Genomic DNA, 14,678 nt, shown 5'->3' with positions numbered 1-14,678 from the left:
CAAATAAAATGAAATTGTTATTTTCATTATTATCTATTGCATCTTTATATTTACTTTGGTGGTGATGTAAGTTATTTTTCCCTCTATGCATGGCAATAAAAGAAACAACATTGTCATAAAAACATAATTATCTCTACAAACCCGAAGAATATTATAAATTAATGGAAAAATACAATAATAGATCTAACTTTACTATAAAACGTATGATACAATAACATTTCTTTTCGATCAAGAAATAATGTAAAATGTTTTATAAAACTTCAATGAATTCTGAAGAGGAGTTTTATGCCTTAAATTTATCATCAAGAATGGAGAAACCAAAATTATTTTATAATCTACAATTATCTACATTATTTACTGCTTCAAGGCAATCAATACAAGAAAATTATGCAAATTAAATGGATTTATTATCTTACATTCCACCAATTCACCACGAATATTTTAAAACTATTCAAATGTGCTATGCAGAAAATATTATAGTTGAAGTAGAAAGTGAATAAATATTCATTGAAATAATAATTATAAAGTTATTGCAATCATAAAATAAATAAAATTCATTATTTTTTTAAGTCATTTTAAGTTATCAACAAGGACATACTATTAATTTTGAGTGTCAACTGTTCAAAACACACTTTCATGCAAATTATTCATGAAAAACGATGTTCAATAAATTTCACATTTGCAGAATATTTAATTTTTGATACATTTTGTATTCCGATGAAAAAATGCTTTCTAACATGGTCCAACGCAAACGTTTAAATATTTCAAAACGGAAAATATATGACTTAAGTCACTTTCATAATAACCGGCACATGTATATTGTAAAGTTTTATTATGAAATGATCTAATTAAAGAAAAAGTATGCTTCGTATCTTTCAAACAGAAAGCGAAGTTGTGAAACACAACTGTAAAACTAATGCCTGTTTTAGGCTAAACCTTATGCCTTTCCAATATTTTCTACCTTGAGTCTAGTGTTCGTGTTTGAGTGGAAGAAGACACTTTGCTGCTGAATGCATTTTTACTCAAAATTGCTCAAGACTCTAGACAATGAACCAAATATTAAGAACGAAAATAATAGTTTATTGTTAACGACGTAAAATTTATATAAAATTGTCGGTGTAACTTTTGAATTGAAATATATTGGCCACTAAATTACTTTCATATTTTGTAAATCACGCCATATATGAATACACGATTTTCTAATTACTTCACGTAAAATATAAAAAAAAATTACTTTTTCAATGATTAAAGTCTGACCAACAGCTTCTAATTAAAGTATGATAGCAGAGTGAAACAAAATGTTTCGTTTTTAATCTGATTTCAATTGTCTAGAAAAGAACATAATTTATATATTAATAATAAAAAGAAAAACTTTTGAACAATTTCATCACTAACAGAACGTTTTACGTGCAACGATTCTATGATCTAAAAATAGATCGGTGCTTTTATTCGTCGATACATATTTGTAAATATAAATTTTCATGAATAAGACGTTGCCTTACTGTGGCTGAAGTTGAAAGTACTTGTGGCCATGAATATCATTTCCAAGTCTCGTTAAGAAGCTCCGAAACTTGAATTAAATTCGATGCATGAAATGCAACCGGGAACTTCGTTCGAATTATCCAAAACATTTGCATTTCTTTATTGAAAGACGAGTAATTATACACAGACACAATCAGTGATTTCAATCGATCTTTATACAATTATCTTACGACTACGAAGGAATTTGCCTAATAATAACTAACAACCTAAATAAGAATTAATTACACCACTCAAGGTACATTGAGGCGAATGAGATCTTTGGTCCCAGCTCGGAATACTACATAAATGGTTGGAACGTCGATTAGTATAAAATCAAGATTGTTGACAATTTTCATTCAGAAATTGAAGGAAACCGTTACAATTTTTCAAATAGTCATAAAAGAAAGTTATCTTTTTTGTTCCACGATAACGAAAACAAAATAAATTGTATTCACTGAAATTTTCATTCAATAAATTTTAAGTAATTAAGGAATTTGTATTATACAGGATGTCCCATTTAAGTTAAGATTGTAAAAAATCTCGTAAACACGTGATTTTTAAAAATCAAGCTGTCGCTTATCTTTTAATATTTTAAGTGAGAATTCAAATGGCATTACTAATTTTTTAATACGAAGACATTTTCAAAGACATTTCAAAGTGATCCTGTTGTTTTTATCGTAAACCTACATTTTTTATTCCGGAATCATATTCTGCATAAAAAAATGCGTAAGTGTACCAGTTAAACAAAATCTTTTCTTCTGCTTTCAAAAAGTCAAAATTATATTAGACGGCCAGGAACACTTTCTGTTGATGATCGATATTACAAACAATACAACAAATATCAATATTTCTGCTCATTTAAGCTATTACTCAAACGGAAATCGAATAGCACTTATACCAAAATGATATCATCAAATACATTTGTAGTTAACATAGTTGTATATCATATATTATAATAGTATAGTACCGAAATAATACCTGTATAATATTCGTATAACACATGTTTTGTTACTAACTTAAGACATTGCGAGGCGATTTAAAAATGTACAATAAGCGTGTTTTTATCAACTGTATGGAACTTAAAATCAAAGATAAGATAACAGGTATTAAATAAAAGTTAATTTTTGAAGGACATATTATTTAAGATCACTTATGCTGTTAATTTTATAGAGATTCTTTTAGTCTCTTTTAAACCCCAATCAAATACCCTTTGAAATATTCCCTACTTACGTTAAGGAAAATAATTACCTATCCAATGTTTAGTTAAGAAAAAATATTTTGTAATATTTATTCGACTTAAATGAAGAAATAAATTATCGTTATGAAGCTTTTTCTTTGATTTTACTTCCATCTAATGGCTAGGCCAACTTGCGTCTGAACTTGAAAAATCCGATTACTGGGATATCTTGATATTTTCTAATTAAATTGATTTTAGTTATTTTATCCACTCGAATATGGAAATAAGATCTTGCAATTCTGATAATATAAAATCAATGGATAAAAACGATTATTTTAATTAATTTCTGAGGACAAGAACAATTTCCTTTTTTTATTCGAATAAAAAATAACTGTTGAAACTGAACTTTTACGACAAAGTTAAATGTTAACGTAAAAGATTAACTTCAAACAGAAAAGGAACGATTTACGTGTTAAAAATTCGCGAATAACTTTTATTTATAAAAGTTAATAATTTCATTCGATTTTTGCTTATAATTCGTCGTGATTCCTGAAAAATAGTATTAAGTAATCGTAAAGAATTAACGAACTAACTACTCGTAATATCAACTTAAAAACATGACAATATCAAAGAAACCCCATCAAAAAAAATTCGAGACAGCTCATTAAATACAAAGTGTACTGAACCCAAACAAAATTGAAAAGCAATACTTTCTAAAGAAGTTGCAAAATTTATTAACAAGTATAATTTGCTTCTTACTAAAATTATTTTGCTCCGAATGATCGGAAATACATACATATATAAAAAGACGAAAAATTCAAAAAATAGCAACGACTAATAATCAACTCATTTCAACAACAGACACCAACGAACACCAGAACACCAATGTTTTTTATATTGCGCATACCTACTACGTTTTTTATTTTATTTTTTGTTTCCATATATTTAGTGCACGATAAATTTTAACATTCTAAATAAAATATGTCATAGTTAATAATATTCACTATATTTATACGATTGCAGCTGTTAAAAGTTTTATTACTGTCACAATGAAATTACAAGAATAATTTATTATTATTACGTTTGTTTAGTAAAAAAGGAAAACAAGCATATATTTTCACTCGTACGTGCAATGTTTCTATTATATGAAAAATATGCATGTTCTACAATTTGTAAAAAACAATGTAAAGTTGAAAACAGACGAGCGACTTTTTCTCGTTGCGATATCGCAGCGATTCTATGTTTTTCCTTGTTTCGCAATTAAAACAACGAAGACAGACAAAATCGGCGTTTCTATGTCTGTCTTGGTTGTTTTAATTGAAAAACAAGGAAAAACATAAAATCGCTGCAATATCGCAACGGCATCGCACCGCTCGTCTGTTTCCAGCCTTAATCTTAACAATAATCAATGTTTTTTCCTTTTCTTTTACACTAAAAAATCTTTTTTTTTCTTTTATCTTCTTTTCCTCCATACACAATATTCTACTACATATCATTACCATTTTTCTAATTACATTCTTAGAATAGATCGTTTAATTTTAAATCCAAAACACCTAACTGGCTCTAAGAATGTTTTATCTACACTTAGATTGCTTTTTAATTCATCTTACACACATCCGAGGCGAGTATGACGATTCTTTCATTATCACTTATTAAAATTGTACACAATTATGTCTTAGAAGGAAAGGCCGCGAACGGTCTGGCTCTGATTTAGATGAAACTTTATAGGCTTGTAAAACAGCCGAAAATAATACATACGTATTTTTCTTTTTAGTTGCGATAACTAAAGTTTATGGGGTGAGACCATCCTTCAAAGATTGACTTCGAAAGTGCTAACTCGGGAACGGTTAGAGATAGAAAAGAAATATTTGAACAAAAATTGAATGTTTCGGCAAGAGGTGATACCGAAACACCCTACAGATGTAACAATAATCATATTGATATTGCTATAAATAGCTCAAGCATTATCTTCTAAAAACAAGGCTTGTAGTAATCTATTTGCCGTTCATTAATGATATCTTAATAAATAATATCGACAGTTAGTCAAAATTCTAAACATTTATTTTCACACCTACCTCGACTATTTATAGCAATATTAATATGATTATTGTTACATGTACAGGATATTTTTTCGGTACCACTATTGCCGAAATATACGTTGTACATACTTGTAAACCGGCTTTGACGCGAGTACTATGAGCGATCGACATAATGAATAGACATACCCCCGAAATCCTACCCACTTTCTAGAAAAAAATTCAAGGTGTGAAATTTTTCGACGGAAAAAAAAGTTTGAAATCGTTTTGGAAAAATTATTTTTTGTTGCGGGGTTCAATTACAATCATTTTTGGTAAATAGACATACCCTCGAAATCTTGTGCATTTTCGAGAAAAAAATTCAGTACGGGCAGAACTTTAAACGTTAACAACTTTTTAACGAAGCCTCCATTAACAAATTGGTATCCTTGATTATCGTCTCATTTTTGGCCTTTAGAATCTCCCATTAAAATTTTTTCCAGGGGTGGCCGAACACCCTGTACGTATATGTATATGGTTGAGTTTAAAATAAAACATGCTATCTTTCTTGTTCTATGAACAATTACTGTAATTTTTCAAATAAACATGGCGGGTTCGGTTTTTTTAAACATTCTTGAAAATTTTTTGTCCACTCAAACATTTTCTTCTTATATGTGGAAAATCATTCAATTTTTGTTAAAATATTTTTTTTTTCTATTTCAAACCATTTCCGAGTTGTTACTTTCGAGGTCAATCTTTGAAGGGTGGTTTCTCCCCATAAACTTGAGTTACCATAACTAAAAAAAGATACGTATATATTATTTTCGGCTGTTTTACAAGCTTACAAAGTCACATCTAAATCAGAGTCGGACCGTTCGAGACCCTTCCTTGTTAGTTCTATACAGGGAGTTCGGTCAACCCTGGGAAAAATTTTAATGAGTGATTCTAACGGCCAAAATAAGACGAAAATTAAGAACACCAATTAGTTGATGGAGGCTTCGTTAAAAAGTTATTAGCAATTAAATTCAAAAATTTCAAATCGTTCTGGAAAAATTATTTTCAGTTGCGAAGGTCAATTACAAACATTTTTAATGAATACACATACCTCCGTAATCCTACCCACTTTCGAAAAAAAAAATCGGGTAGGTGGTGAAATTTTTCGGCGAAAAAAAAATTTTTCAAATCATTTAAAAAAAATTATATTCGGTTGTGGGGGTCAATTACAATCATTTTTGGTTATTATACATTCCCCCAAAATCTTACGTACTGTCGAGAAAAAAAATTCCTTACTGAAAATCTAATTATGTGCCTAAATTTTTCGACGAAAAAAAAAAATTTCAAATCATTTTGGAAAAATTATTGTCGGTTGCGGGGATCAATTACAATCATTTTTAGTGAATAGACATACCCCCGAAATCTTGCACATTTTCGAGAAAAAAATTCAGTACGGGCGGAACTTTAAACGTTAATAACATTTTAACGAAGCCTCCATCAACAAATTGATATTCTTGATTTTCGTCTTATTTTGGCCGTTAGAATCCCCCATTAAAATTTTTCCCAGGGGTGGTCGAACACCCTGTATAAGTTTTTAATAAAAAAAATGCTTACTGTTATTTTACAAATAACTGTTATGTCGTATTACATTTTGCACACACTGAATAAATCTCATATATCTGATGACAGAATATGGCATATAGATAAATATAATTTTGAAATTATCATAAACGAATATTAAACTATTAAAATGGAGGAATCACGGAATCAATGTTTCAGACATTAAAATATTATTGATATTAGAATAATTGATTGTAGATAAAACACAAGTCTTTGCAAAATATAGAATTTTACTGTCCTCAATCTGTCATGTCTGTCAGTCGATATTGGATATTTTTAACTTGCTAACACTTGAAGACAGGATATTCAGATTTACATTTTTATACAAAATCCCTAACCGTTATAATCAAAATAAAGAAACGCTAAAAACTGTTTTTGTTGAGAAACTTGTTTTCGTTGCCGACAACTATTATCGACAAAGAAAATTTATTTTGGTTCTTCGTATTATTTATTCCAATGTTATCCAATTTGCTTTACTTTTCTCCTACTATGATTCATTTTACATTATTGATATTGATTATTAGTAAATTGAAACAAAAACTGTACTATTGGCAATGGAAAAACAAACTACAATGTAAAGCAAAAAATTTGAATGGTCAAATTGGAATTTCATAAATCGGAGTGAAAGTGCGGATGAAAATTTAGCTTGACACAATTTTCGAAACCTCAACAGTGCCTTTAAAAATGTATCAATGTCACTCGTTACCGCATTACGATCAATTTATACCAAGTTCAATAATTACATAAGATGCAGCTGAGTTGAACCGTACATGTCGTAAGAATCACTGTATATAGTATATTTGTAATGAAATTATTGTACTGCATTAGTAAAATTACCGCATTACATATTTGGCTATGGAATAATTAAAATATAATTATAATAATATGTTTCCATTGTACACAGGTATATCAAAAAGACAAAGAAAAGAAGTACGGTAAAGGATGGGATTCAGCAATATTAAAATCAAGTACTATATACAGATTAAAATAAAATAAAAAGTAAAAGCAAAATTGAAACTGAATTAATGCTGAAATATGCAGCAGGACGACAGTATAGATTATAAGACACTTGCGATTCAATATTAAGGAAAAAAAATATCACAATGAATTGTAGTTTACATAAAAAAAAAGAGTTATATAAACCATAAAATTGTGGGATTAGTTTAAGTATCCAAGTTGACAGTTAAAGTTCTTGCCCTCAATATGATATAGACATATAATCAATGTACATTTTCTCGATTTTATTAATCGTGTAACGATTAACCAAATGTTGAAATAAAATGGGCATTACAAGTTAACCTAATACATTTTGAAACATGTACGGCCACAAAAGATCACATTTTGATTTCCTAATGTCGATAAGAGCTTTGAAACTTGACCTCGAACAACAACGAATCTCGGTCAGTTAACTATACGTGGGCGCATCTCAAAGGAAAATGTGATTACATTCTAAAAGATGTAACGCGCTTTACAGCAACTCGTTCGTGAATACTCATGTTTCGACGAATTTAACCGACCACGAAACGAACACTGAGACATTAAAATTGCCATTTATGATTTTTTGATGCACACCATTCGCAATAATACAGAGTATATAAGAAACCATTAGTATTTTCAATTTCATCCGCGTATCCTTGATGTGACCATTGATTAATTAACGAATTTTTTCGTTCGATAATTATTATGTTCGGTGAGTGAAACACGTGATATACTCACCTGATTGGCCTTGTTAATCTGTTTCTTTAACCCTGCAAACGCCATGGTGATAGCTTGTCTTTATCTTCCTGCGAAACAGCCAAATCTGGAACAGAAGTTGGCGCACGTAAGAGAAAGAAAAAAATGATTTGAAGGAAATTTTGGAAAACAAAGAATAGTGTTTGAATTTATAGTCAGTTGGCTGTTTGCTGCATCCGACCGTCTACAGACGAATGTTTTTCAATGTTATCGATCGACCACGTTTCCCAATATTTTAAACGACACACGCGGGGGTACACAGACACTAATCGTCCTTATACGCAATAAATTTCTCGAATAGAAATTACTGTTGACGCCGATACAACCACATCATTATAACACCATGCACGTCCTATTTTTAACTGGCTGTCCTTTCCATCACGGAATCAAGCAACGATGCCAAAAATAGAATGGTACGCTCGTAAATACGGAATTAACGAGCGTCTTTGTTAATAAGTCGCGCAACGAGAATAAGTGCCCGTAGAAATAAGAGCAAAGGTTGCACGTAAAAAAAGGTTCACCTTATACGCTTCTTGGTATATGTATAACTATAACAACGAGCACGGCGAACACATAGTTCTTTCGCAATCGTTCGGCCGGTGCCAACATATATTGTATCTAACACCATCTTTAACCTCGTTAGAACGTCGAAAGCGGACGAATCGAGGCGCACTGTCGTCGGCAAAATGTGTAGACACGATCACGACGAACGATAACGGAGGATGAGCCCAGTGAAGAATATCGAGTTACACGGTCTGGCGTAGTAATCAGAACGAGCAAAATTACAAAAATCAGGAGGTCCGATAAGTGTGAATGAAATAAAGAACGTTGGCAGGGACAGAGTGATCTCTCACCTAGCGCGTTCGATGGCAGGATACGTGACACCCTCGAAAGGTTAAATCGGCCCTAGGGAGATGCACCGATGCTCGATGAGGAAGAATTATAGGCGATCAGGACCTATGATCGTGTAGGACACGCAAGTAAAGTTCTAGATCGTCTAGAGATCCGCGTGGACCGCGAGCACCACGAGCACCACCGACTCGTACGTAGTCGGCTTTGCACACTGCGCCTCCTCCTCAAAGGGTAGTTTTCTAGCTGACGATCGATACCCGGCTATCGCTCGCGCTCTCTCCCTCTACCGCCCCTCTCCTTCTTCTGCTCTATCGCTCTCTCACCTCCCACTGTGACTCTTTCTTTCTCCTTTCTCCTTCTCCTCTCCACTCTTCTCCTTCTTACGCTTACTTCTTTCTGACTCTCGATCAAACTTTTTCTCCCATCTCTCCTATTCTCTGCTCCTTATTACCCTTATACTCTATTTTTCTCCCTTTTTCTCATTCCCATCATTTTAGTGTCTCCTGCTCCCTTACCTTCACTCTCCACTTTCTCTTCCTCCTTTTCAATTCTTTCTTTCGCATTTGCTCTTTCATTCTCAACCCCCCTCCTGCTCTCATTCGTCACGCCCCAAACCGACTGCTTTATCGGCATTACTCCCTCCGTCCTTTCTTTCTAGTGCGCTTTTTTCTTCGTACGAATCTCCTACGCCCACACCTACTGACGCCTAATTGTGTACCTTTCTTCCTAACCAACGCGCGCACCAAACCTTCGCAAACTTAGTCTCGTGTTTTTATACCGTGGATGCGTTCGACGGTACACCACCACCGAAAACTGCCGACTGTTGTATCGAAGAATATACTATAGAAGAGGAGAATATGTTTAAGCGCCGTTAAAGGGGTATTCTATTCTAGAACCCTAAAAAAATCGATATTTCTTCAATTTCATTTTCTGAAAGTATATGTTCTCAACAATATTTTTGTCAAGAGATACCACCCAATTCGAAAAAATAACGAAGTTATACGCGCTTGACTGTAATGTACAACGCACCTTCACACAGTAATGTAAAATTTTAAATGCGTTTTTCTCGAAACCTTGTTTTCGAACTGGCTTCCATAATATCGAAAAACTTATTTATCTTATTGATTTCAAATTTAGAAAAAGTCGCCAGTAGATAAGCTGCTATTGTATAAACTAAGAAGTTTAAAACATATTGATGTTTACTATCTTTTTTTATGCTAAGGATGAAAATAAGGTAAAAAATTGTAAATTCAACTTTAAAGTGCCAACTTAAAATTTTTTTATTTAGGAAGATTTTTACTTCTCCCTAGTTCATACCATAACTGTATCCATACTAATTAAAATGCTGTCTAATTCATTTGTTTTACAAGGAGAATACAGGACATTTGGGCCACCGTATTCATGAAGATTTTGACCACTGATAGATCTTATTCCATTTACAAATATATACTATTATAAAGTTAGATACTCAATATTTTCCGAGATATTTACAATTAAAAAGCTTCGATACTCCTTGAATAGTTCTTGAATGGACGCCAATAAGCAAGAGCTAAACTTTAAAAAATGTATGAAAAATATATTTTTACTTGAAATACATACATTTTTTAAATTTAAGATTAATATATTATGTATATACAAATACAAAAAAGGAAAATAAAAATTAAAAAAAGAATATATGATCGGGGAATCGAACTCTAACCCGCTCGGTCAGCAATCTGACAAGTAACACTTGAGCCACGCTAACTTTTCATTATTGTCATCCATTCAATTTCTTTTCTAGGAGTATCGAATATTTTTAATTGTAAATATTTCGAAAAATATTGAGCATCTAACCCTATAATGGTATACATTTGTAAATGAGGTAGCAAAATCTACCAGTGCTCAAAATCTCAATGAAATCGGTAACCCGAAGGTCCTGTATTCTCCTTGTTAAATAAATAGAATGGCTGAAATCATGGCAGCCATAAAGCTACAGTTTTTTGAAAGGATGTTATATGTATAAGAACACGTAGCTTCTATAATAATAATTACTTTCGTATGAAAAAACTAATTTGTACTCGTGAAATATTACCAAATATACAGGGTGTTCGGCCACCCCTGGGAAAAATTTTAACGGGAGATTCTAGAGGCCAAAATAAGACGAAAATCAAGAGTATCAATTTCTTGACTGAGGCTTCGTTAAAAAGTTATTAACAATTAAATTAAAAAATTTCAAATCGTTCTGGAAAAATTATTTTCGGTTGTGGGGGTCAATTACGATCATTTTTGGTGAATAGACATACCTCCGAAATCCTACCCACTTTCGAGAAAAAAATTCAGATAGGTGCTGAAATGTTTCGGCTAAAAAAAAATTTTTCAAATCGTTCTAAAAAAATTATTTTCGGCCGCGGGGGTCAATTATAATCATTTTTGGTCATTACACATACCCCCGAATTCCTACGCATTTTCGAGAAAAAAATTCCTTACCGAAAATCTAATTAGGTGCCTACATTTTTCGACGAAAAGAAAAAATTTCAAATCGTTCTGGAAAAATTATTTTCGGTTGTGGGGCTCAATTACAATCATTTTTGGTGAACAGACATACCTCCGAAATCCTACGCATTTTTGAGAAAAAAATTCAGAACGGGCGGAACTTTAAACATTAATAACTTTTTAACGAAGCCTCCATCAACAAATTGGTATTCTTGATTTTCGTCTTATTTTGGCCTCTAGAATCTTCCATTAAAATTTTTCCCAGGGGTGGCCGAACACCCTGTATATACAGAAGTTATACAATCTATTGATTTAAAGAAAAGAAATTCCCAAAAGAAGGTAAAGAAAATGACTCTCTAGAGAAAAAAACCCCCTTAAGGGGTTTTCAAGACGTCGATTTTAGGCGATTTTTAAAATAAGTAATTATTATATAACTGTACAACGAGGATTTTTTAATTTTTCTCATGTGTTTAATTATTATTCAAGGTACCACAGTATAATTTTCATGCAATAATCTTTATTATTACTCAAGCTATTGCATATTCCCAGTAGTTCTTGTTTCAAATGATTACCAAAATATCGAAAAAGTGGAGCGATAAATTTTTCACCTATATTAAGTTCATGTTTCTTTATTGCATGAACCAAAATTATGTTACTATTTATTATAATTTTGTATTTATCCGAAGAAATAATCAATTCTATAACTTTTTATTTTATACGACCGCCATTTTGTGCAAAAAATTTGTCTTTACTTCATTTTGATTCAAACGGTAACAACTGATTTATGAATTATTTGCAGTTTTGGATTTCTTATTTTGGGTGTCAATCGTAGCAGCCGATTAAAATATACTTAAATTATACTAAACCACATTTTTATATTGCTCACATTTTTTGAGTGATACTTAATATAATATATTTAATTTTCATTTCATTTCTTAACTATAAATTTAATGGAATTCAGTGTTCCTTTTGATCGTATTGTAAACAGTAAAATATTACACTTAATATACTACAAAAATTGGCTGCACTAACTGCTACTGCAAAAGTATATGTGACATAACGGGTTTTAACGCTCAGAATCGCAGCCGCACATTTTTTTGGAATTACTTAAGAATATCTTAAATTTTTTAAAACTTGTAATATTTTAGTATTTCTAAAAAACTTATTCTGTATTTTTAAAAAGTTTAAAGTTATACAGGGTGTTCGGCCACCTCTAGGAAAACTTTAATAGGAGATTCTAGGGGCCAAAATAAGACAAAAATCAAGAATACCACTTTGTTGATCGAGGCTTCGTTAAAAAGTTATTAATGTTTAAAGTTCCGTCTGTAGAACGGCAATCTGCGAACAGCTGCGTACGCGTGATAGTGGTTCTCACTCACAAAACTGTAAGACTGTCGATACGTCAATAAGTAGAGTTTCTCATGCTGAATGAGAACCACTATCACACGCACGTAGCTGTTCGCAAATTGCCGTCTTACAGGCGGAACTTTAAACGTTAAACGAAGCCGCGATCAACAAATTTCTAGTCTTGATTTTCGTCATATTTTGGCTTTTAGAATGTCCCATTAAAATTTTTCCCAGGGGTGACCGAACACCCTGTATACAGGGCTATATTTAGCGGATATAAAATCAATGGAGAAGACTTTGTAGCGTATGCCATGGATGCAGTTAAATTATACATTGAAGTGCATTCATGATACACTATGACTCCTACGATCCACAAGATTATTAATACATAATTTAGTGACAACTCAAAACACCATTATCCCAGTTGGACAATTAAATGAGGAGGTAGCTGAGGCTCAAAATAAAGATTATAGCTGAATAAGGGGGTCAAATATGCCCTTGAACCAAATTTGGCATACGATGGATCCATCGATAGAGCATCAGAATCAAACATTCTGTGCCAAGTTTCAACCATATATCTTGTTCGCAAGAGTAGTTATAGGGAAAATTCGGATTATCGAATTTGTGCCTATTTTCCGTATTTAATCGATTACGAAAATTACGTAAAAAATCTGGTGCATTGCGGTTATCGAGATACGTGTTCTAGAATTTTTTTTGATTTTTCGAATCCAAATTCTAGGTGTGAAAACATAGAAAAACGCAGAAAAATACGGATTTCGTATTGAAGCTTTCGGGACATTAGATTTATGTAATTATTGTAAATGCGTATTTTCATTGGTTATATCTCTGAACTTTTTCAGATTTTTTGGTAGGGTGCGCCGTAGTAGCAAAAATCAAAGACCGACTTTTTCGACGTTTTCCGCATGAAAAAGCAACTTATACTTTGAATTTTTGTATTCCCTTTACTGGATATCTATATTCTATGGTTTTAAACATTTCTATGTTGAGCAAAGCAGTGTATGGGATAGAAAAGCAAAAATAAGTCACCAAATAAAAGGTGCTATGCGCGTTATATTTAAAAGTATCAATAGAATTTCCAAGAGTTTTGATGGTGCAGTGAGTAAAACGCTTGACTGTGGATACGCTGCAAACTTTTTGACGCTGGTTCGCACCCCGTTTAAACCACATCTTTTTTTTATTATATTAATTATATATTTTTTTAATTGCCAACTATATAACAATGAAAATCTATTTAAAATATTTAAAAAATATTTTCACCTAAAATATACATAAAAATAATTATGGAGCAGTTTCTATTGCATCGTTTCTGTAGCCGCGTAACATTAGTACATAATTACGACAGCAACTATTCAAAAATAGCGCTTTATGAACATAGTAAGATTGTACTGTAAAATAGCATGCTTTTTGAACAATTCATTTGAAAAACACTTAAATTCAAACGTTGGACTCTGTGATGAAACAGTAAACAGAATGTCAAGTCAACAAACAAAAAATACATTGGCAATAGAAGTTCTAACAAAACACTGGAACAGATGAAAAGTACCATTTAACATGGTATCTACGATGGATCTTCTCAATTTCCCAGAGATGACAAAGAGAGATTTCAAATTCTATTTACCGGATCGCATCAGTTATCGCAAGCATTTTCGTAATTAGCGGAAATAATGGTCGAAGGCAATAATATTCACACACATCCTTAAAAGTAAATAATAACATCATTGTAAAGCTGGTTCCGCAACACGCCGGTTAGGTGGCGCCGGAGGGCCGCAGTACCGCGTTTGGGCCTCCTCCCGATGTAGCGGCTGCGTGAAGAAGCGGGGTCGGGGCGGGTATGACATACCATGTATTCTTAATGCATACTTATTTATTTATCCGGGGGTTGTTATGTCGACGGTTGCTCGTCCTGTTGATTCGCCGGTCTAGAA

General features: G+C 32.2%; 1 protein-coding gene across 14 annotated transcripts in view; it reads right to left on the bottom strand.

The window, feature by feature from the left end:
* Positions 1 to 14,678, bottom strand: part of Endoa (SH3 domain containing GRB2 like, endophilin-A) — a 142,178-nt gene that overhangs the window by 97,685 nt on the left and 29,815 nt on the right. For 3 of the 14 annotated variants that reach the window (XM_076773453.1, XM_076773452.1, XM_076773454.1), the window contains exons 1-2: positions 8,916 to 9,177; positions 8,044 to 8,128 (exon numbers count right to left, since the gene is read on the bottom strand). In XM_076773453.1, the coding sequence (XP_076629568.1) occupies positions 8,044 to 8,088 (45 nt within the window). In that variant the 5' untranslated portion in view covers positions 8,089 to 8,128; positions 8,916 to 9,177. Of the gene's footprint in view, positions 1 to 8,043; positions 8,129 to 8,582; positions 8,670 to 8,915; positions 9,179 to 14,678 lie in introns of those variants that run through there. The other 11 variants (XM_076773448.1, XM_076773449.1, XM_076773450.1 and 8 more) reach the window with 8 other exon arrangements.

Source organism: Colletes latitarsis, chromosome 9 (assembly GCF_051014445.1).
Source record: "Colletes latitarsis isolate SP2378_abdomen chromosome 9, iyColLati1, whole genome shotgun sequence".
Lineage (NCBI taxonomy): Eukaryota > Metazoa > Arthropoda > Insecta > Hymenoptera > Colletidae > Colletes > Colletes latitarsis.
This window is presented reverse-complemented; position numbering and strand designations above follow the sequence as displayed.